This window comes from Suncus etruscus, chromosome 11, assembly GCF_024139225.1.
Source record: "Suncus etruscus isolate mSunEtr1 chromosome 11, mSunEtr1.pri.cur, whole genome shotgun sequence".
In the NCBI taxonomy this organism is placed as follows: Eukaryota; Metazoa; Chordata; class Mammalia; order Eulipotyphla; family Soricidae; genus Suncus; species Suncus etruscus.
This window is the reverse complement of record NC_064858.1, coordinates 84,754,143-84,781,580: the sequence shown is the minus strand read 5'-3', so window position 1 is coordinate 84,781,580 and position 27,438 is coordinate 84,754,143. Positions and strand designations below refer to the sequence as shown.

The 27,438-nt window shown below is 49.1% G+C and overlaps 1 protein-coding gene across 2 annotated transcripts in view; it reads right to left on the bottom strand.

Moving 5' to 3' along the window:
• ESYT1 (extended synaptotagmin 1) overlaps window positions 1-21,467 on the bottom strand; it is a 224,043-nt gene extending 202,576 nt beyond the window's left edge. For both annotated transcript variants that reach the window (XM_049783991.1, XM_049783990.1), the window contains exons 1-24: window positions 21,075-21,467; window positions 19,465-19,506; window positions 19,106-19,240; window positions 18,910-18,983; window positions 18,728-18,800; window positions 18,319-18,408; window positions 18,083-18,138; window positions 14,373-14,496; window positions 14,106-14,282; window positions 13,922-14,004; window positions 13,438-13,486; window positions 13,227-13,313; window positions 13,041-13,133; window positions 12,744-12,815; window positions 12,556-12,642; window positions 8,912-9,061; window positions 8,377-8,523; window positions 8,076-8,252; window positions 7,835-7,917; window positions 7,697-7,745; window positions 7,301-7,390; window positions 7,074-7,169; window positions 6,774-6,845; window positions 6,428-6,514 (exon numbers count right to left, since the gene is read on the bottom strand). In XM_049783991.1, the coding sequence (XP_049639948.1) occupies window positions 6,428-6,514; window positions 6,774-6,845; window positions 7,074-7,169; window positions 7,301-7,390; window positions 7,697-7,745; window positions 7,835-7,917; window positions 8,076-8,252; window positions 8,377-8,523; window positions 8,912-9,061; window positions 12,556-12,642; window positions 12,744-12,815; window positions 13,041-13,133; window positions 13,227-13,313; window positions 13,438-13,486; window positions 13,922-14,004; window positions 14,106-14,282; window positions 14,373-14,496; window positions 18,083-18,138; window positions 18,319-18,408; window positions 18,728-18,800; window positions 18,910-18,983; window positions 19,106-19,240; window positions 19,465-19,506; window positions 21,075-21,452 (2,571 nt within the window). In that variant the 5' untranslated portion in view covers window positions 21,453-21,467. The remainder of the gene's footprint in view (window positions 1-6,427; window positions 6,515-6,773; window positions 6,846-7,073; window positions 7,170-7,300; window positions 7,391-7,696; window positions 7,746-7,834; window positions 7,918-8,075; window positions 8,253-8,376; window positions 8,524-8,911; window positions 9,062-12,555; window positions 12,643-12,743; window positions 12,816-13,040; window positions 13,134-13,226; window positions 13,314-13,437; window positions 13,487-13,921; window positions 14,005-14,105; window positions 14,283-14,372; window positions 14,497-18,082; window positions 18,139-18,318; window positions 18,409-18,727; window positions 18,801-18,909; window positions 18,984-19,105; window positions 19,241-19,464; window positions 19,507-21,074) is intronic.
• Between the last annotated feature and the right edge of the window lie 5,971 nt (window positions 21,468-27,438).

Genomic DNA, 27,438 nt, shown 5'->3' with positions numbered 1-27,438 from the left:
AAACACCACTGTGCTATCTCTCCGGGCCCCATTCTAACTTTTTGAGGGGAGTCACACCCGGCAACACTCAGGGGTTAGTCCTGGCTCTATGCTCAGAAATCACTCCTGGGCCCGGAAAGATAGCACAGCGGCATTTGCCTTGCAAGCAGCCGATCCAGGACCTAAGGTGGTTGTTTCAAATCCTGGTGTTCCATATGGTCCCCCGTGCCTGCCAGGAGCTATTTCTGAGCAGACAGCCAGGAGTAACCCCTGAGCACCACCGGATGTGGCCCAAAAACCAAAAAAAAAAAAAAAAAAAAAAAAAAGAAGAAATCACTCCTGGCAGGCTCGGGGACCATATGGATGCCAGGATTCGAACCACCATCCTTCTGCGTCTAAGGCAAACGCTGTGCTATCTCTGTGGCCCACCATTCCAATTTTTTTTTAATCTTTTTTTTTTTTTTTTTTTGGTTTTTGGGCCACACCCTGTGACGCTCAGGGGTTACTCCTGGCTATGTGCTCAGAAGTCGCTCCTGGCTTGGGGGACCATATGGGACGCCGGGGGATCGAACCGCGGTCCGTCCGAGGCTAGCGCAGGCAAGGCAGGCACCTTACCTTTAGCGCCACCGCCCGGCCCCCATAATCTTAAACATTATTTTTGTTTTTTAGTCTTTTGGCCATACCCGGTGACGCTCAGGGGATACTCTGGCTATGCGTAAAGAAATCGCTCCTGGCTTGGGGGACCATATGGGACATTGGGGATCGAACCCAGGTTCGTCCTGGGTCAGCGCGTGCAAGGCAAATGCCTTACTGCTGAGCTATCACTTTGGCCCCATCCACAAGCGATTCCCTGGCATCCCGTATGTCCCCTATGCCCCTCCAAAAGAGATTCCTGAGTTCAGAACCAGGAATAATCCTTGATTGTGGCCTTAAAATTTAAACTAAATGTGAAATGAAAAGTCTGAGGCATCATTGCCTCGCAACTGTCTATCAAGCATATGATCACAAGTTAAATTCCCAGTGTCCTACTTGCAGCAAGCATGATCCTAAAAGCTCTGCTGTTTTCTATCCAGCACCAGGAGCAATTTCCTGCTGTATCACAGGTAGGTGTGTATAAGTGCCATAAAAAAGGTATAACTGGGGCCTGAAGGGTAGCACAGTGGTATGGCGTTTGCCTTGCAAGCAGCTGACCCAGTACAGATCTGGGTTTGATCCCTGGCATCCCATATGGTACCCCGAACCAGGAGTGATTTCTGAGTGCAGAGCCAGAAGTTACCCCTGAGCTTGCTGGTGTGGCTCAGAATCCAAAAAAAGAAAAAAAAGGGTGGAATCCATCCTGAGTACTGCAAGTAAAAGAAGTGTCAGGAAGTGCAACCTTGGCTGGCGCACATGTGACACTGCAGCCACACCCCCCTACAAGAACCATAACCAAACTGTCTGGGCCTCAACCAAGTCACATCCTTCGCTGGAGGCTTCGTTCTTTATTGTTGCCACTGAGTCACTTCCTGGACTGGGGGTGTTGTATGCTCTTTATTGTTTGGCCACACCCTGTGCTCTTCAAAGTCTATTCAGCTTGATTCTTAGGATGCCCTGTGGTGCTGGGATTGATCCTGGGTCTCCAGTGTGGAAAGCACCCTTTTTGGTTTGGGCATATATATGTACATATATATTATTATCTATACTTCTGGCTATCATGAATTTTTGGAGTGCCACACTTGGTGATGCTCAAGGATTATTCCTGGATCTGCTCTCAGAAATCGCACCTGGTAGGCTCAGGGGACCATATAGGGCCTATATGGTATATATATATATATATATGTATATATATATATGATATGACAGCCTATAATATAGGGATTGAACCTGGGTCCAACCTAGATGGGCTGCATGCAGTGCAAATGCCCTACCACTATGCTAGGTCCCTGATGATGATGTTTATGTCTTTTTTTTTTTTTTGGTTTTTGGGCCACACCCAGTAACGCTCAGGGGTTACTCCTGGCTATGTGCTCAGAAGTCGCTCCTGGCTTGGGGGGACCATATGGGACGCCGGGGGATGGAACCGCGGTCCGTCCGAGGCTAGCATAGGCAAGGCAGGCACCTTACCTTTAGCGCCACCGCCCGGCCCCGATGTTTATGTCTTAATTTTTGTTTGTTTGCAGCCAGACCCGATGATACTCTGGTAACTTCTGGCTCTGTGCTCAGGGATCACTCCTGGCAGCGCTCAGCACACAATATGGTGCTAAAGATCAAATCAGGTGAGCCACAGGCAAGGCAAAGACCTTAACTCCTGTACTATTCATCTATCACTCACTTTTTGTTTATACAGGGCCACACCTTGTACCCTTGGTGCTAACTGGAGAATCCTGTGACACCAGGGATCAAACCCAAGTCTCCCACATGCAAAGCATGCAAACCATCTTCCCAGCCTCAACACACACATCATACATTCTTTTTTTTTTTTTTTTTTTTTTGGTTTTTGGGTCATACTCGGTGGTGTTCAGGGTTTTCTGGCTCTGCGCTCAGAAGTCACTCCTGGCAGGCTTGGGGAACCATATGGGATGCTTAGATTCGAACTGGGGTCCATCCTGTGTTAGTCTCATGCAAGGCAAACACCTTACCACTGTGCAATTGCTCTGGCCCCCTTTCCTTGTTTTTTTTGGTTCACACACAGCAGCAGTGCTCAGGGGTTACACAGCTTTGTGCTCAGAAATTGCTCCTGGCAGGGCATGGGTGGGGGGACGTGGGGGCGTGGTGGGACAGGGACGACAGACACACCATATGGGACTGGGGACTCGAACCACCCTCCATCCTGACTCAGCTGCATGCAAGGCAAATGTCCTACTTTTGTGATATCTTTCCCCGGCCCCTCTTTTTTCCTTTCCTTTTCTTTTTTTTTTTTTTTTGTTCTTTTTTTTTTTTTTTTGGTCACACCAGTGATACTCAGGGCTTATTTCTGGTTTTACACTCAGATGGGGCAGGCAAGATAGCATGGAGGTAAGGCGTTTGCCTTCCATGCAGAAGGACGGTGGTTCAAATCCTGGCATCCATGTGGTCCCCGTGCCTGCCAGGGCGATTTCTGAGCATAGAGCCAGGAGTAACCCCTGAGCGCTGCCAGGTGTGACCCAAAAACCAAAAAAGAAAAAAGAAATTACTCCTGGCAGGGCTTTGGAGGCAATATGAAATGCCAGAGATCAAAACAGGTTTGGCACATGCCAGGCAAGAATCCAACCCACTATACTATCTCTCCAGCCACTACTGAATTTTTTTTCCTTTTTAGGTTTTTGGGTCACTCCTGGTGATGATCAGGGGTTACTCCTGGCTATGGGCTCAGAAATCGCTCCTGGCTTGGGGGACCAAATGGGACACCAGGGATTGAACCGTGGTCTGTCCTAGGTTAGCGCTGATTTCTATATATAAAATTCTCAGGGATGGAATAACAGTACAGCAAGTACAGTGTTGGGTTTGCACATAGCAACTTGAGTTAGACTCCATATGGTCCCCCAAGCCCCACCAAAAATAATCTAGGCATTGTCAGGTATGACCCCCCCAAAAAAGCAAAATAAACAAAAATTATCCTCTTACTGTACTCCCAATTTTATTTTCTTTTGTGAGTCTTGAGCCACACGTGGTGATGCTCAAAGCTTACTCCTGGCTCAGAGCCCAGGAATTACTTCTGGGAAAGCAGCAGGGGCATCAGGTGTTCTAGGGGTGGGACTCAGACAGATCATGTGCAAGGTAAGCGAGCACCCTACCCACTGTACTATTGCTCCAACTCATGTTCTATCAATTTCAGAAAATATTTTCTAGCTCCTCGCTCCAAACTTGGAAAAAGCACTCCTGTGTTACTTTCTTCCTATCTGCTCCCTCTGCTTCTCACTTTCTATTCACCTGCTGTGCGAGTTTCTACTCCAGTCAAGCCAGGGAAGTTGCTCCAATAATCACTGACCTCCTAACTTCCAAAATCAAAGAGTGTTGAGTTATGTAATTGTAGCTCTCTAAAACATCTTGCCACTTTTTTTTTTTTTTTAACTTCTTCTTGGGTCTCCCAAGCTCAGGGTCTGACAGTTCTGCCAGGTACCACAGGAGCCATTCCCAAAGATGCAAATGTTAAGGGATCAAATCCTGGTTGGCTGCATGCAAACCCTGAACTCCCTCTAGCCCCACTTCCTTTTGTTTGGCTTCTAATCCTGCTCAACAAGAGCCTCACAAAGTGTCCTTGTTCTCTGGCTCTCTAGAAGCTCTTCTTTAAGAAAGAGCTTTTAGGGCCCGGAGAGATAGCACAGCGGCATTTGCCTTGCAAGCAGCCGATCCAGGACCAAAGGTGGTTGGTTCGAATCCTGGTGTCCCATATGGTCCCCCGTGCCTGCCAGGAGCTATCTCTGAGCAGACAGCCAGGAGTAACCCCTGAGCACCGCTGGGTGTGGCCCAAAAACCAAAAAAAAAAAAAAAAAAGCTTTTAGGGGCAAGAGAGATAGCACAGTGGTATTTGCCTTGCAAGCAGCCGATCTAGGACCTAAGGTGGTTGATTCAAGTCCCGGTATCCCATATGGTCCCCTGTGCCTGCCAGGAGCTATTTCTGAGCAGACAGCCAGAAGTAACCCCTGAGCACAGCCGGGTGCTCGGGTGTGGCCCAAAAACAAAAACAAACAAAAAAAAGGGCTTTTAAACTTAAAAATAAAGCTGGAGCCAGAGCAGTGGCGCAAGCGATAAGTGTTTGCCTTGCAAGTGCTAACCTAGGACAGACTGTGGTTCGATCCCCCGGCATCCCATATGGTTCCCCAGCCAGGAGTAATTTCTGAGCTCATAGCCAGTAGTAGCCCCTGAGCATCACCAGTGTGGCCCCAAAACCAAAAGTAAATAAATAAATAAATAAATAAACAAACAAATAAATAAAGCAAGCAAGCAAGCCATGGGCTGGAGAGATAGCACAGCGGTAGGGCGTTTGCCTTGCACGCAGCCGGTCCAGAACAGTGATTCAGACCCCAGCATCCCATATGGTCCCCTGTGCCTGCCAGGAGTGATTTCTGAGCGCAGAGCCAGGAGTAACCTCTGAGTACCCCCAGCAGATATGACCCCAAAACAAAACAAAAACCAAAAAAATAAAGTCTGCCTTTTAATTGGAGTGTACCATATATGTGCCTGTAGCAGTCTTTTCACTCTGCACTTGGGATCTCATTCACACTCATGATTAATTGCTCTCTGTTGCTTCCTCATGATGTTCAAATAGGACAACAGAGGAACCATATATGGCCCATGGATCTACCTTCTTGATGGACAGTCCTCATAAATCTCAAACTGGAAACTCCCACTCTGCATTCTTTCTGTTGCTAAAGACACCTTTTATCCTTTGTTTTGTTTTGGATCATGCCTAGCTGCACTTGGCTACTCCTGACTCTGTCTCAGAAATCACTTTTGGCAGGCTCAGGGGACCATATGGAATGCCTGGGGTCAAACCTGGGTTGGCTGCATACAATGCAAATGCTCTACCCACTGTGCTATCGCTCTGGCCCTGCCTCCTACTCTTTCAAAATCATCAACAAGGGGCCCGGAGAGATAGCACAGCGGCATTTGCCTTGCAAGCAGCTGATCCAGGACCAAAGGTGGTTGGTTCGAATCCCGGTGTCCCATATGGTCCCCCGTGCCTGCCAGAAGCTATTTCTGAGCAGACAGCCAGGAGTAACCCCTGAGCACTGCTGGGTGTGGCCCAAAAACAAAAACAAAACAAAAAAATCATCAACAAGGGCCAGAGCGATAATACAGTGGGTAGGGTATTTGCCTTGCATGTGGCAGCCCCAGGTTCAATCCTTGGTATTCCATATAGTCCCTCAACCACCCCCAGGAGTGTTTCCTGAGTGCAGAGCCAGGAGTAAGCCCGGAGCACTGCAAGGTATAGCCCAAAAGCCAATTTAAAAAAAATAGATTCTAAATTTCCTGGCTGGAGGGATAAGACAGGGGAAGGGTAAGTCACTTGCTTTGCATGCAGCCATACAGCCCACCCCCAATTCAATCCCCAGTACCTTATATGTCCTCTGAGTACCACTAAGGGTTACTTCTGAACACAACCAAAAATAGCTCATGAGAATGCAGCATGGCCCAACCCCCATCCTTCTGCATTTCCCAAAAAAAGTTGAATTCCAAAAGGATGAGAACAAGATCTGATATCCCTGAATGCTCTGTGCTTAACTCAGTGATGGCTCAATGGCAGAACCCTGACTTTTGTTGTTGTTGTTGTTGTTGTTTTGGGGCCACAACTGAAGCAGTGCTCAGGGGTTATTCCTGGCTCTGTACTCAGAAATCGCTCCTGGCAGGCTCAGGGGTCCATATGTGCTGCCAGGGATTGAATTCAAGTCTGTCCAGGATTGGATGTGTGTAAAACAAATCCCCTACTGCTGTGCTATCACTCTGGCCTCAAGAACCCTGACTTCTTTAGAGAGTGAATTTATATTACCTGCAACTCCAGATTCTCCGAGCTGGGTTTCCTGATGAGGAAAGAGGCACTCTCATCCCAGATGGGCGCTGCACTCTGGGAAACGGTCTGTTGACAGGACCAGTTCTGATCAGCAGCTGTTTCTCTTCCCCCCTCATCATTCCCATTCTTATTTATATATATTTTTATTACTTTAAAACAATTTTATTTAGGTTTTTGAGCCACACCCAGCCATGCTCAAGGTACTCCTGGCAGGCAGGGCTCAGGGACAATACCCTATGCCAGAAATGGATGGCCACAGGCAAGCGCCCTCCCACTCTCCAGACCCTCATCTTCCCTGTTTTTTAGCCCTGCAGTTTCCTCCTACCTTGGTTTTATGAGTTGTATCTCCCACAGTGAGAGTAGCATAAGAGTTGGGGGGCTTCGTTCCTTTACGGAGCTAGAAAAAGAGTATAGGGTGAAATGTGAAAAATGTCTTTTGATCCTGCTCAGACGTTCTTCTCTCCTCTCATACTCTGTGGCCACTGTTAGAGGCAATAAAGTCCCAGTGACACATGCCAGCCCCACAGTCCGGCCAGGGACAGAGTGCTCTTCCACCCTGCATCACCCTGGGAAAGGAAAAACCTGAGGAAAGGGAAAGGGCAGGGCTCTGGGCACTGGGTCTCACCGGCAGGTCCTCGGCTCTCTCCAGGTACACAGAGAGAAGTGCAGCCGCCAGCTCTGCGCTCTTCTGCGTCTGGATCAGACTGTTTACCTGCAGCACCTGCCCGGGAACCATAGGAGGGCAGTGAAAAGGGATCATCCTTCTGTCCCCCCATTTTGCCTCCCCACCCAAAAGGCTGACCCCACCCACAACCCACCCAAGCCCCGCCTTCCTGCACTGTCCTTCCTTACCTCCTCTAATTCAGCCGCAATAGGACGTGGGGTCAGACGCTCCAGACGCAAGTGCAGGCGGCCTGATGGCACATCCCCCAGAGTCAGCCACTGTGAAGGAGGATGTGGGCAAGATTAAGGCTCAGGTGCAGGGATAGAGGGATGAAGAGAACGAGACTTGGTTTAACATCTAGAGGGGCCGATTTTTTTGTATGTCTGTTTGGGGGCTACACCCAGCAGTGCTCAGGGCATATTCCTGGCTCTGTGTTCAAAGGTCACTCCTGGCTGGCGGTGTGAGGAAGATCATACAAGGTGCTGGGAATCGAACCCAGGTCAACTATATGCAAGGAATGTGCCCTAATTATCATACTATGGCGTGGCCCAGGAGGGGGTTGCTGATTTTAAGTCTGTGCTCACCTCATCAAGAAAGCCACTGTTGAGTACTGCGGTGAGACTCACTTTACACCTGAAGAGAAAGAACCGTGACACTGACACCCGAAAGCCCGACCTCCACAGCCTCATCCGGTCTGCCCCTGAAATCTGAGATCCTCTCACCTGCCCAGAAAGTCATCTTTGTCCAGGTCCTTGTCAAAAACCTCCACTTCTAGTTCTTGGCCTGGGATTGATGTGACGATCACCTAAGTGGGAGAAAATCGTGTGACTCAAAGGGGCTTCTCTATTTTGCTTCTCAGAGAGACCAGACACCTTCCCACAAATCAACGGGACCCCAGTTGTTTTTGGAACCACTCTCAGAACTAGAGGGAAGAACGGACAACCCCTAACCACCAGTTCTAACCTCAAAAACCTCATTCCAGCGGGGGTTGAGATCTTCCCGAACGACACGGCTCCGGAAGCTTCGTCCAGCCAGCTTGAGTTTCACGTAGGGATCTGACTTGCCCTTCACTAGCCCTCCCAAGAAACGGTCTTTAGCAATCAGGTCCTGGGCTTCTAAGACGTGAATCCGAAGCACATTCTACAAAAGAGACAGTGGCACAGATGCCATCAGCGAGACTGACATCATGCAGAGCCGCCTCAAGCAGGCCCGGCATACAGTGGATGCTGTAGGTAGGCCTAAGGCCTTTCCCAAGGACACTCACCTCATTTCCAAAGTAAGAGTCGGGGGTAGTGTGACAGGGTCGAGGTGGAGCATCCACACTGCTGCCTATCTGGGTGCTCTGGCTGTCTAGGTCCCCAGTACCAGGCATAGTGGGGAAGCAAACTTCAGAGGAATCCAAGTACAGGACCTGGTGGCCCAAGAGATAGTACAGTGGGCAGGGCACTTACTTTGCACACAGCTGATCCAAATTTTATCCCATTATCCTATATGGTTTCCCCCCACCCTGCCCCAAATCCCTGCCAGGAGTAATCTGAGAGCCAGAGTACAGCTGGGTGTGGCCCAAAGCCAAAACTAAATAAATCCCGGCATGGTCTTGTCTTAAGAGGGTTCACCCCATACTCACTCTCCTCATATCCCATTTCTCCCCCCAGTTAGGTCAACAAACATGCTTGGTGTACCACAAGGTTCTTCAGAACACAGTTTTTCACTGTTGAGGATCCCGTTCCTTACTCTTGATACCAAGGAATCCACAATCCACAGCCCTTCACCACATCAGCACACCCTCCTTCTCATACCCTCATAACCAGTTTCATGTAAAGCCTGGAGTTTGAGCCAGAGTTGCTGAGCTGGAACCACTGGTCCAGGGTGAGTTCTGGGGCTGTGAGCAGGCGAGCCAGGGGCAGGGTCAGCGCCCCTAAAGTCAGAGCCCTGGAGTCATCCTTCACCTACAGTCACAGGGAATTGGGGTGAAGAATTAGGGAGAGGGAGCATACTCGGGGAGAAAAGCACAGCATTCTCAGTGCCGATCAGAAACCTTTGCTCATTCTATTTCCATCACACAGAAAATCACTCTCCTTCACTCTGTCATTAAATCCTACATTAAAGCCCACTTAACATGCCACTTCCTGGGGCCAGTGAGATAGTATAGCAGGTAGGGCACGAGTTCAATCCCCAGTGCCCTAGATGATCTCTGGAGCTCTGCCAGGAGAGAATTCTGAGCGCAGAGCCAGGAGTAAGCCCACACACACAACCACACACATACACATCTATTTTGTCTACGAAACTAGCTCAGAGTCAAGAAAGCAGATTGTTTCCAATGCTTCTGATCTTTGACATTTTAGGGATGTGGGGTCAGGGGCTAGCTCAAAGGGCTTGAACACATGCTTTGCATACCAGAGCCAGGGTTCCATCCCCAGAGCAACAAAGAGTGTACCCGGATTAGCCCTGAAGCAGTGTTGAGTGTGGCCCAAAAACAAACAAAACCAGCTCCACCTTCTTTTTTTTCCTCTTTTTCCCTTTTGGCCCACATCCAGCAGTGCTTCAGGGAATCAAAGCCAGGACTCCTGCATGCAAAGTATGCACTTCAGACCTTTGTGTCCATCTCCCTGGTCCTTTCTTTTTCTTTTTTGAGAAGGGTGTTTGTTTTTTTTTTTTTTTTGGCTTTTGGGTCACACCCGGCGGTGCTCAGGAGTTACTCCTGGCTGTCTGCTCGAAATAGCTCCTGGCAGGCACGGGGGACCATATGGGACACCGGGATTCGAACCAACCACCTTTGGTCCTGGATCGGCTGCTTGCAAGGCAAACGCTGCTGTGCTATCTCTCCGGGCCTGAGGAGAGTGTTTTGAGCTAACCCTGGCTTACTCCTGATTCTGTGGTCAAGGGTCACTCCTGACACTGCTTGGAAGAACATATGAGGTTGGCCATGTGCAAGTGTGCAAGGTGAGTGCCTTAATACCAATATATATATATATATATATATATATATATATATATATATATATATATATATATATATATCTGACTCTGTCTTAAAAATTAATTGTAGCGCCCGGAGAGATAGCATAGTGGCGTTTGCCTTGCAAGCAGCCAATCCAGGACCAAAGGTGGTTGGTTCGAATCCTAGTGTCCCATATGGTCGACCGTGCCTGCCAGGAGCTATTTCTGAGCAGACAGCCAGGAGTAACTCCTGAGCACCGCCGGGTGTGACCCAAAAACCAAAAAAAAAAAAAATTAATTGTATTGGGCTGGAGAGATAGCACAGCGGTAAGGTGTTTGCCTTGCATGCAGAAGGATTGTGGTTCAAATCCCGACATTCCATATGACCCCCGAGCCTACTGGGGGCGATTTCTGAGCATAGAGCCAGTAGTAACCCCTGAGCGCTGCTGGGTGTGACCCAAAAAAACAAAACAAAAAAATGAACTGCATTGGGGGCCAGAGAGACAATACACTAGGTAGGGAATTTGTCTTGCACACAGCACACAGAGTATTTGATCTCCAGCACCCTATAAGTTCCCTGAGTCTACCAGAAGTAATTCCTGGGCACCACTGAGTGTGACCTATAAAAAATTTAAAAATAGGGCCCGGAGAGATAGCACAGCGGTGTTTGCCTTGCAGGCAGCCGATCCAGGACCAAAGGTGGTTGGTTCAAATCCCGGTGTCCCATATGGTCCCCCGTGCCTGCCAGTAGCTATTTCTGAGCAGACAGCCAGGAGTAACCCCTGAGCACCACTGGGTGTGACCCAAAAAGCTAAAAAAAAAAAAAAAAAAAAAAAAAATTTAAAAATAACAACTTTTTTGGTTTGTTTTTATGTTTTTGGGCCACACCTGGTGACACTCAGTTACTCCTGGCTATGCGCTCAGAAATCACTCCTGGGTCAGGAGTATGGCACAAGCGGCAGGACGTTTGCCTTGCATGTGCTGACCTAGGACAGACTGTGATTTGATCCCCGGCATCCCAGATGGTTCCCCAAGCCAGGAGCGATTTCTGAATGCATAGCCAGGAGTAACCCCTGAGCATCACCGAGTGTAATCCAAAAACCAAAAAAAGAAAGCTCCTGGGGCCGGAGAGGCAGCATGGAGGTAAGGCATTTGCCTTTCATGCAGAAGGTCGGTGGTTTGAATCCCGGCATCCCATGTGGTCCCCTGAGCCTGCCAAGAGCAATTTCTGAGCATAGAGCCAGGAGTAACCCCTGAGCGTCACCAAGTGTGATCCAAAATCCAAAAAAAAAAAAAAAAAAGAAAAGAAAAGAAATTGCTCCTGGGGGCCGGGCGGTGGCGCTAAAGGTAAGGTGCCTGCCTTACCTGCACTAGCCTAGGACGGACCTCGGTTCGATCCCCCGGCGTCCCATATGGTTCCCCAAGCCAGGAGCGACTTCTGAGCGCATAGCCAGGAGTAACCCCTGAGCGTCACCGGGTGTGGCCCAAAAACCAAAAAAAAAAAAAAAAAAAAAAAAAGAAATTGCTCCTGGCTTAGGGGACCATATGGGATATGGGAGATTGAACAGAGGTCCATCCTAGGTCAGCTGCATGCAAGGCAAACACCCTACCACTGCACCAGCACTCCAGCCCCCAAAATAACTTTTATCGAGGAGCTGCAGAGATATTACACTGGTTCAATCCCTGGCACCCCAGGAAGTGACCCCTGAGCACAAAGTCAAGAGTAAGTCCTGGGGCCGGTGAGGTGGCGCTAGAGGTAAGGTGTCTGCCTTGCAAGTGCTAGCCAAGGAAGGACCACAGTTAGGTCCCCTGGTGTCCCATATGGTCCCCCCAAGCCAGGGGCAATTTCTGAGTGCTTAGCCAGGAGTAATCCCTGAGCATCAAATGGGTGTGGCCCAAAAAACAAAAAACACAGCCAGGTATGGCCCAAAAATCAAAAGAAAAAAATAATAATTGTATTGACAGGCCAGAGATAGGCCTGTCAATAGACCAGAACTCAAGCTTAGCAAGTGGGAGGTTCAAGTCTGATACTTAGCTTGTATGGCTCTGAATACCACTAGCAGCAATCTCAAGTATAGAGCCTGAAGGAGCCAGGAATGGCTGCAAAACTAAAATTCCCATACCACATTCGTCAAAAAATAGAAACAAGAGCCACCCGAGCCAGGAGCGATTTCTGAGCACAGAGCCATGAGTAACCCCTGAGCACTTCTGGGGGTGGCCCGAAAACAAAATATAGAGACCAGAGAAATAGTACAAGTTTGCCTTGCACATGGCAGACCTAGGTTTTATCTCCAGCACTCCATACGGTTCCCTGAGCCACCAGGAGTGATTCCTATGTGCAGAACTAGGAGTGACTTTGGAGTATTGCCGAATCAAAAAACAAACAAACAAAAACAGAAAAATAATAAAAAAAGAGATCAAAGAAAATGAAGAAAAAGTAAGATAGAAATATGGGTAAAAGTAATAGACTATTGAAGAGGAGCAGAAATGCTGATAACCTTACCTGGACATCAAGCTCCTGGCTTTGAGGGTTCTGCAGGAAGAAGCGGAAGGCTTCCTCCCACACCGGGCTGTTGGTGTTGTAGACAGCCTGGAAAGGTGTGGGTGGCATCAGAGTGGCGCCTTAGCGCCACAGGAACCCTGGCCAACAGCGCAGGCTGCTCTCCCGTCCCTCACACACACAAAGCTCACCTTGCTCTCCCGGGTCACATCCTGAACGGACAGTTGCACCATGGGATTGGGCTCCTTGCTCCCCTTCTTTAGCTGCAGGATAGAATTCAGAAATTATAATGCATGTCTGGGGGGTGGGGTGTGTTTCTTTGAAGGAGGTGAGGGGTCTCATTTGAGTTTTTCCCCTTAGGTGGCTCAAGCCCCCCCATCAGAGCCTTCTAGTCCATTTGCTGCCTCTAGAGCAGAGCAGGCAGACTAAGGAGGATGTAGGAATGTGGCAGCCCTGCCTGTTCACCCACTCTCAGAAGCCACACTCACAGGAAGGTCCTGGGCTCGGTCCAAATACACAACTAAGATGGCAGCTGACGGGGGCTCAGGTTTGGAGGAGACGCCTCGATTCCATTGGAGAACCTGGAGCAGGGATGGTAGTACTACTCAGACCCAATTCCATCCTTTCAGCTACTGGTTACTCCCCTGCCACCTTCTATTTCCCATGTTAGTTACCTGCTCCAATTTATCTGCACTTGGCAAAAGCGACAGCCATTCTAACCTTAAGTGAACTTGACCTTGCCCACCCTGTAGAGGAAACCACTGGAAAGAAAGACAGGAGACATTGAGGTATGGTGTAGTATTCAATCACTCCCTTGCCAAGGTAGCAACTGTTGCCTACCCAATGGCTGAGCCCACTGCCCACCTGCCTCTTTTCTCAACTTACATCATCCAAAACTCCAGCTTCTAACACCTTCCCTACATCCAGCTTCATTCTGGAGGAGGGGCAAGGAATGGCAATGAGAGGAGAAAGAAGGTAAGGGATTCTTTAATTAACAGCATGCCAATGATGTTCCACTCACCCAGCCAGAAATAACAGGCAAAGGCCAGAGCAATAGAACAATAGAACATTTGCCCAGATTCGATCCTCAGCATCCCCTATAGCCCCCAAGCACTGCCAGGAGTGATTCCTGAGTGTAGAGCCAGGAGTAACCACTAAGCATTGCATGTCTCTAGGACATTGGTAGCAATGAAGTTTTAGAATCCTAAAACAGCTCTTTGGGGCAGGAAGCAGGCCCCAGTTGTGCTCAGGGGTGTGGCTGTGTGCTTAGGGGATCATGTGCTGCTGGGACTGAACTCGAACTGAACACATGCAAAGCAAGTGCCTTAACCCTTTCATTATCTCCCCAGCTTCATAGACAGAATCTCACCTGCCCAGAAAATCATCTTTGTCTGGATCCTTGTCAAATACCTCCACCTCAATCTCCTGTCCGGGGACCTCATGGACCATCACCTGAAGAATACAGAGGGATCAGGATCGTACTATCAGCACCTTCTTGCATCACCTCACAGGGCTTTCTGACCGCATATGACCCTGCTCCTCTGCAAGCCCACCTCGTAAGTCTCACCCCACTGGGGGTTAAGATCCTCATCAATGACACGGCTGCAGAATGTCTGGGTGCCCACTCGCACAAGGGCATAGGGGTCGGACTTGCCCTCAATCAAGCCCTTCACATATTTGTCCTTAGAGCTCAGTCCTCGAGCAGCCAGCAAGTGGATCCGGATAATGCCCTGGAGATAGGAAATCAGCAAGTGAGAAACTTAAGGCCCCTACACAGGGTTTCTGAGAGAAAGTGTGACTATATGGTGGTAGAGGCATACCCTAGGAAGAGGGGAACGCAACTGGGCCACATCTTGAAGGTCAGGCACAAGAGGCACCAATAATCGGTTGGGCAACACAAGGAAGGCAGCGATGGAGTCCATGATCATGGTGTCAGAGAGTGAGCTGATGAGGAAAGTAGAAAGAGGTGAGTGGGTGCTCAAACACTGGAGATTCTGCAGTCGATAAGGCTTCGTATTAGATCCCTGGAACTACATATAGTCTCCTGAGCACCCCCTAGGAATGATTCCTGAACACAGAGACAGGAATACCGTATTTGCCGGTGTATAAGATGACTGGGCGTATAAGACGACCCCCTAATTTTGCAGTTCAAACATAGGTTTAGGCCTATATTCGCTGTATCAGACAGAACGTCCCTGTGCTGCAACTGTATGTACCACAGTGAGCCAATCACAACAAGCAAAGGTTCAAAGGTTCTACTGTAATAGACTTCCTCTCTGACTCTGGCCAATCTGAGCAGGCTTTTGACAGTGTAGATTCGGGTCCAGAACATTGTCTGGACTGGTGATGGGTGGTGTTAAAAAAAAAAAAAGTATTAAAAAGACAATATTAAATAAAAATTATGGGGGAACTCGAGAAAAAAAAATCTATTTGGGGCCGGAGAGATGGCATGGAGGTAAGGCGTTTACCTTTCATGCAGAAGGTCATCGGTTCGAATCCCGGCGTCCCATATGGTCCCCCGGGCCTGCCAGGAGCAGTTTCTGAGCACAGAGCCAGGAAAAACCCCTGAGCACAGCCGGGTGTGACCCAAAAATCACAAAAAAAAAAAAAAAAAAAAAAAAAAAAAAAAAAAAAAAAATAAATTTAATGGAATAATAAAAATAAGAAGTAAATACATTTATTACATTTTGAGGAAATTAATTCATCCACTTAAAATGTAAATCCTTTCCGCAGAGTGACTGTACTACAGTGAATAGCATAACGTGACATAGGCATAATTTTTTTTCTAAAGTTATTTGCTTAAAGGAAATGTTTTAATCAAAGATAAAAACTTAAGAATCATTATAATGTGTATTCTCACTCACACATGTACTCACATACACAAACATACTAACCTAGTGTTCCATATGCATTTTTGAGTGATTGTTCCCAACTACATATACTGAATGACTATGCTGATTAAATTCTGTGATCTTTTCTCCACATTTAATTCATCTTGTCAGGTACAGAAGACCAATGGCTTCATTTCAAAAGAAAAAAAAAAAAAAACAAGAACAACACAGGGCTTTGTTCCTTGCCCTTTAGTTCTACTAAAAATACTTAAATCCTGAAACACACCCATTGCAGAAACACACATAGATAACTAATTTCTGCATTCTGAAAGTTAGTCCTGGATTTTCAAGTTTTAAAATAAGCCCGAGTTTCTAAGTTAAGGCACTTCTTTTTCACAAACTTGGATGATTATAGGATAAATGGTCTTCCGTATTGTCAGATTACACCCCCCCACCTCCAAATAAAGTCTATTAAGTGTTTCCTGGTAAAAAAAAAAAAAAAAAAGAACATTGTCTAATTTGCATGCATAAAAAGCCTGCTTGGATTGGCTGAATTAGAGAGGTGGTCTGAGCAGCCTTGTAGTGATTGGTGCAAGATCGAGTTGGAAAATTCGTTTTGTGGCAATATTCAGACAACTTTCATTTAGCGGCATATTGAAACAATTTTGGGATATACTCAGCGTATAAAATGACCCCCGATTTTCGGTTGACATTTTTTTTGTTTCAAAAGTCGTCTTATACGCTGGAAAATACGGTAAGTCCTGAGCACCAGTGGAAATAGTACCCCAAGAAAAGGAGACAGGGCCCGGAGAGATAGCACAGCGGCATTTGCCTTGCAAGCAGCCGATCCAGGACCAAAGGTGGTTGGTTCAAATCCCGGTGTCCCATATGGTGTCCCCCCCCCCCCCCCCCCCGTGCCTGCCAGGAGCTATTTCTGAGCAGACAGCCAGGAGTAACCCCTGAGCACTGACGGGTGTGGCCCAAAAAAAAAACAAAACAAAACAAAAAAAAAGGAGACAACTTGGCTCCAATTCTCAATGTTCTCCCCAAAATTCCAACTATGTTTCCCACAATCAAGAAAGATCGGGCCCGGAGAGATAGCACAGCGGCGTTTGCCTTGCAAGCAGCTGATCCAGGACCAAAGGTGGTTGGTTCGAATCCCGGTGTCCCATATGGTCCCCCGTGCCTGCCAGGAGCTATTTCTGAGCACACAGCCAGGACTAACCCCTGAGCACCGCCGGGTGTGGCCCAAAAACCAAAAAAAAAAAAAAAAAAAAAAAAAAGAAAGATCTATAACTAAAGAAAAGTAATTAAAAAATTTCTTTTGGTTTTTGGGCCACACCTCGTGGTGCTCAGGGGTTACTCTTGGCTCTGCACTCAGGAATCGCTCCTGGCAGGCTTGGGGGGACCATATGGGATGTCGGAGATTGAACCCAGGTTGGCCACATGCAAGGCAAATGCCTTCCCCACTGTGATATCACTCTGGATCATAATTTTTTTTAATGCTTTTTAACGTGGTGACACCTGATGATGCTCAGGACTTAACTCCTGGTTCTGCATTCAGGAGTCACTCCTTGTGGGACTTAAAGGGTCTATATGGGATGCCAGGAATCAAATCCAGGTAGGATGCATGCAAGACAAATGCCCTACCCTGCTGTACTATCGCTTTGAATCCAGCCATTTCATGAAAATTTGTTTGAATCAATTTTTACATTTCTCTCCTATGGCTCTGTTCCTTTTATTTTTTGGTTCTGTTCCTTTTTCACTACCTCTAGTCTCTCTCCCTCTCTCTCTCTTTTTTTTTTTTTTGGCGGGGAGAAAAGGGGTGGAGGCAATAAACCCAGTAGTGCTTGAAGAACATTAGTGAGGTGCCAAGCACGGAACCAGGGACTTCCTTGTACAAAGCATGCACTTCATCTCATTAACTGAGTTCCCTGGCTCTTCTTTCTTTTGCCTCTACTGGACAAGCCCTCTCCACTGTCTACCCAAATACATGTTCACATTACAAAAGAAAAATTACAGTATGAAGTCTGGAGAAATGGTTCAGTGGGCAAAGTACATGCTTTGCATATGGGAGGCCAAGGTTCCATTTCTGGTACCATACTGTTTCTACAAAACTGTTGGAATCTACCCCTAAGCATAGAACTATAAGTAGCCTCTGAGCACTGCCAAGTGTAGCCCTAAAACAAAAGAAAAATTACAGCATGAAATTTCTCCCCAACTCTGGTCCAAGTTCCTGTGGAGAATTGACTACTTCTTTTCTTTTTCTTTTTTTTTGGGCCACACCCAGTAACGCTCAGGGGTTACTCCTGGCTATGTGCTCAGAAGTTGCTCCTGGCTTGGGGGACCATATAGGACACCGGGGGATCGAACTGCGGTCCGTCCAAGGCTAGCGCAGGCACCTTACCTTTAGCGCCACCGCCCGGCCCCTACATCTTTTCTTTATGTGTGGGAGGGTGGAAGTTAGGAATCACACCCACTGGTGCTCAGGGTTTACTCCTGGTTGTGAACTCAGGAATCATTCCTAGCAATGCTTGTGAGACAATAAGAGGGTGTCAGAGGATTGAACCAGGTCAGCAAGGTACGGCAAATGCTGCACTATCTCTCTGGTCCCACCAGTTACATTTCTTCCTGCTTTTTATACCATAAGCCCCAAACCAGGATAGAACACTTAGCAGGTAATCACTAAAGCTTGATACCTGAGGCCTGGGATATCCAGCAGGTTGGTCATCCCTGTCCAGTTGATATCGAGGGTCTCAAAGGAAGAGCAGGGGGATTAGGACAGATTGCATGACAGTCAGGTCATACCCAACCAACAGTTGCCAGATCCCTCAACCTGCTTGAGTTCCCTCCACCATGCCCCAGAGCTGACTATGCTCCTCCCCTAACCCTGCTTCCCCTGATCTCCATTTATCCACTCCATACTTTTCCTTACCGGGCGTCTGATAAAGAACATGGACACAGCTCCCACAATAGGAATGTCTCCAATGAGCGGCTCTAGAATCACCCGCAAGACACCGTGGAGCTAGGGCAAAGAGAGAAGATGAAGATGAAAGTCTTTCCCCATAAAGCTCTTTCCCTCCCAGATTTCCCCTGCCTGGGCTTTTCCAATTCCCACTTCCCAGTGTTCAATTCAGAGGCTGGACACATGGCTCAACAGGCTGAGTGCATGTTTCGTACGTGGAAGGCATATGTTCAGTCCTCAACACCATTCCAGGAAAAGCTCCCAAATACAGAGCCAGGAGTGGCCCCGACCATTACCCAGTCTGGCCCCCAAACAAACCAAAATCAATGAAACTCAGGGTAACAATTCCCACTTAAGGGGACCCTTGAAATCTGCCCACCTGCATGCCTTTGAGTCCTGCTTTACAGAAATATTTCTTCACTTCCACATCAATCTGGATGTCACCTACATAGCTAGGGATTGGTGTGAAAGGCAAGACCGAGTGAGAACTAGGCTGAAATGCGGGGAGAAGTAAGATCTAGCAGAATCCTGAGGAAAGGGAAGGAGGATGAATAATATTACCTGATGTTCAAGTCTAGCAGGATCTGTTTTTTGTTCTGACCTGTGTGAACCTTGACTCCTAGAATCCGCAATGGCTGGAGAGAGAGAGGTTCTTGAAAGAGCGGAAGGATTGGGAAGAACAGCTCAATGCCCTCTGGACACCCACCTTCCCCATCCCATCTGCTCCCTTTCAGCATTCTCCCTTCCACACACGCACCTTTTCACCCAGCTCCACTCGTGTAAATGTAAATGTCTGTAGATGGGGGTTAGATCCTCGAACAGCGGGGGCTACAGTTTCAGCCAAAAGCTTCTCCATATACTGGCCAAGGAAAGGCCAGACCTGGGCCACAATCTGGGAGAAAAGGAGGTTCACTGATCATGGCAGAGCCCAGCATCCCTTCTAGAGGCAAATTCTTTCCATGTCCTCTCCACAGAGAGCACCAAAGATGAGGCTGAGACTAGGGAGATTAGGTCCAAAGGCCTAAGTGGATCCCAGGGGATCTGTCAGGAGACACAAAAAATCCTTTTTCATGCTTCCTCACATAAAGCAAAATTGAAGACATCCCCCACCCTTACCTTATTCAGCCATTCCGCCTTTTCCACATCCGGGAAGCTGACCTGCGGGTGGAAAGGCAGAAAGGGGTGAGCATACACCCTGTCTTCCTCCCCGCAGAGCTTCCACCATGATGTGGAGCGGGTGCACTACAGGAGTGACAGATCTTCTCACCCACAAGGGCTGATGACCACATGTATCATGTTTCCTGGCTGGGGGCAGTGGGGAGTCTCTAACAAAAGAAGCTGAGAGGGCTCAGACCGCACATAATCGCTTTGGAATCTGAAATGATGGTAGCAGGTGGGGCCAGAATGGGGAGAAGGAGCACAATCCTTCTGGCAAAGGTGGTCTTGCCCATCAAACCAACCGAGGAGGAACCCCTGGATTCAAATGCATTGGGAGTCCAGGCCCCTATCCAACCTCGCCTCCTCCCCTTGTCCCGAAGGCAGATAGAAAAGCAGTTTTGTTTTGTTGAGGGAGGGAGGAAGGAGGGGAGCCATGTCAGCCCTGGTCATATTTCTTTTTCTTTCTATAAGTGTGACTGCTTCTGTGTCGGGAGAGGGTGTAGCTACTCTTTACAAATCCCCTACAGCCGTTTCTCTCCCTAGGTCTCCTTCTAGGGCCTGGAACCGGGTCTATCTGTGCCTCCATCAACTTTACTTCATCTCCTGCCTTTGGCTAGGAACAGGAAGGGAGGGACCCCATAACGGGCAGACTGAGAGACCGCGTGAGGTGTGGAACCCTCGCCACAGGAAAGGGGCACAGAAATAAGGGTCTTGGTTGCAAGCGAGCGAGCAAGCACCATGCACAGTCCGGAAGAGAAAAGGGTGTGGCCGGGGCGGGAGCAGGGTAGCGGGCACTGCAGCAGTAGGCAGCTCGTTCTCCCTGCGGGCTCCCCCTTGCCGCCAGCAGCCGCCTCCGCTCCGCTGCGCTGCAGCTCGGCCGTCCGAAGCTGGAAGGAGGCAGGCGAGGAGGGAGAGCCCAGGGTTCTCGGTGCAGGTGCAGGGGCCCCGGCTGGGAAGTGGCCCTCGGGACGGGCGGAGTCCCAGCCGCTCCCGAGGGCCCAAAGAGGAAGAAAGGGAGAACTTCGGGGACCTTCATTAGGCTTTGCAAAAGAAAAGAGGTTCAAGTCTCGGGGCCAGAAAGATAGCATGGAGGTAGGGCATTTGCCTTGCATGCATAAAGATGATGGTTCGAATCTGGCATCCTATATGGTCCCCCCAAAAAAAAAGAATAAAAAAAAAAAGGTTCAAGTCTTGAGGACTGCAAGAGGGGAGCCCCTGGGCGCGGCACCGGGGATGCTCTGCTCTGTCTGCTCCGTGTGGGACAAAAGCGGGCAGCAGCGAGGAGGGGCGTGCATGCATGCAAGCTGCTCGCTGGGCAGTGCTCAGAGTAAGACGTTGCAAAAGCTCCGGATCCTAGCGAGGGCCAGGCAAGTCCTGGATCATGCAAGGAGCCGCGCGTCCATGCAGAAGCAGGGGAGAGGGCAGAGGAGGCGCTCGGTCCGGTCCAGTCCCAACATTGCATGCAGACTTCCAGGAGGAGCTTGGGCGTTGCAAGGCTCGGTTGCCAGGCCCTGAATGCACGCCTGCCCCGGGGGTCGGGGCGCTCGCTCCCTCGCTCGCTCGCTCACCCAGGCCGGCAGCTCGCGCTGGCTGAGGTAGAGCGTCTCGGCCGTGTGGCGCTCCTCGTCGTCCAGCAGCAGCCGCGCCACGCGGAGGCTCCGCGCCTTGGCGTCCCGCACCCGGCGCCAGCCCAGGTAGAGCGCGAGGCCGAAGAGCACGAAGCCCACGCTCAGCCCCGCCGCGCCGGCCAGGTACACGGGCACGAGCACCAGCAGCCGCCGCCCGAACGCGCCCAGCACCGCCAGGGCCTCGCCCGCCGCGCCGGGGCCGCCCGCGGGTGGGTCTCGGGGCTCGCCCTCGCCGCCGGCTGCGGGGGGCCGGTCCGGAGGGGCCGCGGGGGGCTCCACGGGACTGGGACTGGAGCCGTCTCCCGGAGCGCGCTCCATGGCGCGGCTCCCTCAGACAGGACCCACCCAAGCCTTGACGGAGCGGAGCGCGTACGGCCCAGTCCGGACACCAGCCGGGGCGCCCCCCCACTGAGGACCGTCCACTCCGGGATGGGGGAAGGGACCCCTCAGGCCACGCCCCGTTCACTAGGACCCGCTCTGATTGGTCCGAATGGCGCCGATTGGGCGGAGTCAATGGTTTAAACCCCGCCCCCTCGCGGCCTCCGGGTAGGGCCCGCTCCGATTGGTCCGCGCGGCGCCTACTGGGCGGGGTCAATGGCTTAAAACTCCGCCCCCTTCGCTGCCACCGGGAAAAGGAGAGCGCTCCAAAGCGGCTCTCGGCTCTGATTGGCCCAGAGGACCCAGAGGGCGGGTTGGGATGGCGGGAAAAAGAGCTGCATAAAGACCCGACGGAGGCCTCTGATTGGCTATAAGGAGGAAAAGGGCGTGGCTTTCTTTCCATTGAAAGCGGAGAGGCGGGCTCAGGAGGGCTTCCCTCCCCACGTGGGATTGGGATTGGAGTGCCCGCGGTGTGACGTCACGCACAGTAGAGCCACTGGTTTTTTTTTTTTTGGAGCCAGCTTGGAGTAGTGGGGAAGTAGAGTCATGGGGTCAGAATTTTTTTTTTCTCACTTAAACGGATTTGGCAGGAACCCTACATCTATGTCAGCTGTCCCAATTTATTAAATTTATTTTATTTTATTTTTATTTATATATTTATTTATTTATTTTTGGTTTTTGGGCCACACCCGGTGTTGCTCAGGGCTTACTCGTGGCTGTCTGCTCAGAAATAGCTCCTGGCAGGCACGGAGGACCATATGGGACACCGGGATTCGAACCAACCACCTTTGGTCTTGGATCGACTGCTTGCAAGGCAAACGCCACTGTGCTATCTCTCCAGGCCCTATTTTATTAAATTTTAATAAAAATTATAAATGTTTATAAATCATTTTATTTATATATTTTATAAAATAAAAAATTATAAACTTATAAATAGGGGCCGGAGAGATAGCATAAAGGTAATGTATATTTGCCTTGCATGCTGAAGGTCGGTGGTTCGAATCCCGGCGTCCCATATAGTCCCCCCGAGCTTGCCAGGAGCAATTTCTGAGCATAGAGCCAGGAGTAACGCCTGAGCATTGCCAGGTGTGACCCAAAAATCAAAAAAATAAAAATAGGGCCCGGAGAGATAGCACAGTGGCGTTTGCCTTGCAAGCAGCCGATCCAGGACCAAAGGTGGTTGGTTCGAATCCCGGTGTCCCATATGGTCCCCCCATGCCTGCCAGGAGCTATTTCTGAGCAGACAGCCAGGAGTAATCCCTGAGCACTGCCGGGTGTGGCCCAAAAACCAAATAAATAAATAAATAAACAAATAAATAAATAAATAAATAAATAAAAATAAAAAATATATAAATTAAAACAATAAATTATTACATTTATTATAGGCACATTCCTTAATCTACTTATTTTCTGGATGTATTTTTTTAAACTTTATTTATTTATTTATTGGTTGGTTGGCTTTTGGGGTCACACCTGGCGGTGCTCAGGGGTTCCTTCTGGCTCTGCACTTAGAAATCGCCCCTGGCAGGCTGGGGGACCATATAGGATGCCAGGAATCAAACTGGGCCCCTCCCGGGTCAGCCTCATGCAAGGCAAAAACCCTACCTACCGCCCCTTCTGGCTGTTCTTAGAAAAGGGAAGGAAATTACCCTATTTGGATCGAAAGTGTTTGATGATAGTCTGTCGGGTCCCCCAGTTCTCTACTTTGCTGTTTTCGTTATTGAGAAAAGGTGAAATCTGAGAATTGCACACATGAATAGAAATAATCAAGCCTTCTGAGGAAGAGGGATAGGGAACAGGAAATTAAATTTTAGATATCTCCATAATGAAAGATTGACTTAAGTTGTTTCTGAGGGCCAGAGATGTGGCCAGTGGTTCCAAGGATTAGGAATGTGGCCACTTGTATTGGGAGACCCCAAGTTCAATCCTTGCCACATCAAAAGTGGGGCCAGGCCAGAGTGATAGCACAGTGGTAGGGCATCGCACAAGGCCCATCCAGGATGAAATCAGGTTCAATCCCCAGCATCCCATATGCCCCCCACCCAGCCTGCCCTGCCAGCAGTGATTTCTGAGTGCAGAGCCAGGGGTAACCCCTGAACGCTGCTGGGTGTGGCAAACTAACTAAAAAACAAACTAACAAAAAATGGTCAGAGTGATAGTACAGAGGGTAAGGTGCTTGTCTTACTCATGGCTTTTTTTTTTCTTCCGGTTTTTGGTTTTTTTTTGGCCACACCCAGTGATGCTCAGGGGTCACTTCTGGCTATGCACTCAGACGTCGCTGCTGGCTTGGGGGACCATATGGGATGCCAGAGGATAAAACCACGGTCTGTCCTGGGCTAGCGTGCACAAGGCAGACAGACACCTTACCATTTGCACCACCTCTCTGGCCCCTGGAATGATTCCTGAGTTCAGAGCCAAGAGTAATCCCTAAACATTGCTGGATGTAGCTCAAATAAAGACTGAATTAGCTTCAAATAAAGGAATGGTGGGTTTCCTAGAACAGCTACTGGTAGTGCTCAAGACAGGACTCACGGCTGAATCTGAGTTCCTGGATCACCCCAGGAGTGCTTGGAGGACCACATGGGAGACCAGGGGAACAAACCCAGATCAGCCATATGCAAAAAAAGTATCCTACCTGTCTCTTCAGACCTTCCAAAAACTGCTTTTTGTTTGTGTGTTTGGGGTGTTTTTGCCACACCAGTTAGTTCAGAGTTCAGATGAGATGGTGGAGACCAAACCCACTGCATACCAGTCAAGCGCCTTACCCTAGAGAAATATTGTACTATCTCTCTGGCCCCTCCAAGAGATTTTTTTGGGGGCCACACCCAGTGATACAATGGAGTCACTCCTGGCTATGCGCTCAGAAATCGCCCCTGGCTTGGGGGGACCATATGGGACACCAGGGGATCAAACCGCAGTCCTCCTAGGTTAGAGCATGCAAGGCGAACACCCTACCTCATGCACCATCTCCAAGCAATTCTTCTTTTTTTTTTTTTTTTTTGGTTTTTGGGTCACACCCGGCAGCGCTCAGGGGTTATTCCTGGCTCCAGGCTCAGAAATTGCTCCTGGCAAGCACGGGGGACCATATGGGGCGCTGGGGTTCGAACCGATGACCTCCTGCATGAAAGGCAAATGCCTTACCTCCATGCTATCTCTCCGGCCCCTCCAAGCAATTCTTGACCCTAAAAATGTACTAAATTGAGCCAGGGAGCTAGTGCACATGCTTTGCATGCTAAAAGTCAGGTTCAATCCCCAACATCATATGGTTCTCCAAGCATCGAGCTAGGAAGAGCATAGAGCACTTGCTGCCACAGCCTTAAAAAATGGTGGCTGGGCCCGGAGAGATAGCACAGCAGTGTTTGCCTTGCAAGCAGCCGATCCAGGACCAAAGGTGGTTGGTTCGAATCCCGGTGTCCCATATGGTCCCCCATGCCTGCCAGGAGCTATTTCTGAGTAGACAGCCAGGAGTAACCCCTGAGCATCGCCAGGTGTGCCCCCCCCCCAAAAAAAATGGTGGCTTATGGGGCTGGAGAGATAGCATGGAGGTTATAAGGCATTTGCCTTGCGTGCAGAAGGTCGGTGGTTCGAATCCCGGAATCCCATATGGTTCCCCGAGCCTGCCAGGAGCCATTTCTGAGCATAGAGCCAGGAGTAACCCCTGAGTGCTGCCGGGTGTGACTCCCCCCAAAAAAAATGGTGGCCTGAAGAGATAAAGCACAGGGCAGGATACTAGTCTTGCATCCTGCAGAACCAGGTTCAACCCCTTGAGTGAGCACTGCAGAGTAATTTCCCGTAATTCCTGAGTGCATAGCCATGAGTAAGCAATTACTGGGTGTGGCCGAAAAGCAAAACAAAACCAAAAAAAAAAAAAAATGGTGGACTGCTAGGTAACTAAAATGACAAACTAAAATTATTGAAAAGGTTCCTAACTCATGTGACATTCAAGTGTAGAATTAATTTAGTTCTACATTATACTGTAGATTCAGAAAAGGGAAAAGGGGGGGCCGGAGAGATAGCATGGAGGTAAGGCGTTTGCCTTTCATGCAGAAGGTCATCGGTTCGAATCCCGGCGTCCCATATGGTCCCCCGTGCCTGCCAGGAGCAATTTCTGAGCATGGAGCCAGGAGTAACCCCTGAGCACTGCCGGGTGTGACCCAAAAACCACCAAAAAAAAAAAAAAAAAAGGGAAAAGGGCAGGAACGCTGTTGATGAATATTGTTACTAGTAAATTGGTCTTAGAGAGTGTTGTCCAGAGATTTAGAAACTAAACCAAAATTCTAGGAAAGAAAGGTCTATTAAGGTAAAACGATTACTTATTATTGCTGTTTTTATGGGGCTTTGGTTAGTTTGTCTTTGGTGAAGAAGATAACTAGTGTTAACAGGAAGAGTCTAGATCAACAGCTGATAAATTGAGGCCAGAGTAATAGAACAGCAGTAAGGCTTTTGCCTTGCACATGGCCAACTCAGAACCACAGGACAGATCTGGGTTCAACACTGGCATCCCATATGGTCCTCCAAACCTGCCAGGAGCAATTTCTTAGCGAAGAACCAGGAGTAACCCCTGAGCAAACAAACAAACAAAAAAAGAACAGCTGATAAATCACATCTAGCTCTTCAGGGCATATATTGTTTGGTGTTGCATTGTATTGCAACAGAGCTACTTAAAACCAGTTCCTATGCAAGACTGGGGTGATAACTCAATGGACTAGAGTACCCGTCATGCATAGTGGAGCCTTTATACTTCCAGACCAGCACTGCCAAACCCAGCCTCCAGCAGCACCAAACTAGGGGCCCAGCCCTGCTACATATAGCCCAGTCCCAAAAGATTAAAAACCAAACCTGAACCAGGCTTCATTAATTTGAATTTTTCTCACTTCCCTTTATCTGTTTCTGTGCTGCAGTATCCTATAGCTTCATTCTGCAGAACTGTGCAGAACAATTTTCTTTTCTTCCCTTTTAGAGGTGTGGGCTCCCAAGCAGTGCTGAGGGGATATTTGAGTGATACTTGGCCAACGGAAATGGGCCATTTAATCAAAGGTCTGGCACTACAGCCTTGCTAGTCCAGAGTGTTGGGGCTTCAAAGGCCATTCCAGTGCTGTGCTGGGACTTAATGTGGGGTCCAGGGGTCGGAGAGATAGCACAGCGGTATAGCGTTTGCCTTGCAAACAGTGGACTCAGGACCAACAGTGGTTCGAATCCTGGCATCCCATATGGTCCCCCGTGCCTGCCAGGGGGATTTCTGAGCACAGAGCCAGGAGTAACCCCTGGCAACTGTTGGGTATGGCCCACAAACCAAAAAAAAAGAAAAAAGGGGGGGTCCATCTATCTCCCCCACCCAGAGAAATGATACTTTTTTTGGGGGGGCCACACCCATTTGATGCTCAGGAGTTACTCCTGGCTAAGCGTTCAGAAATTGCCCCTGGCTTGAGGGGACCATATGGGACACCAGGGGATCAAACTGTGGTCCTTCCTTGGCTAGCGCTTGCAAGGCAGACACCTTACCTCTAGCACCACCTCACGGGCCCCAATACTTTCTTTTTCAGCAGTGTCAGGTATCAAACCCAAGGTCATTGAACACATACAGTACAGGGGCTAAAGGCATGTGCCTATAGGAGCCGAGAGATAGCATGGAGGTAAAGTGTTTGCCTTTCATGTAGAAGGTCATTGGTTCAAATCCCGGGCATCCCATAAGGTCCCACCGAGCCTGCCAGGAGCGATTTCTGAGCGTGGAGCCCAGGATCAACCCCTGAGTGCTGCCGGGTGTGACCACCCCCCCCAAAAAAAAAGGCATGTGCCTTACATGTGGCCAACTGAGGTTCAATCCATCAAACCACTTAGTCCCCCATGGCTAGCCATATGCAGCCCTAGAAGCCCTGGAGCATCACTGGACATTGCTTTGTAGGCCCCCAGCACCCCTAGGGTGGTG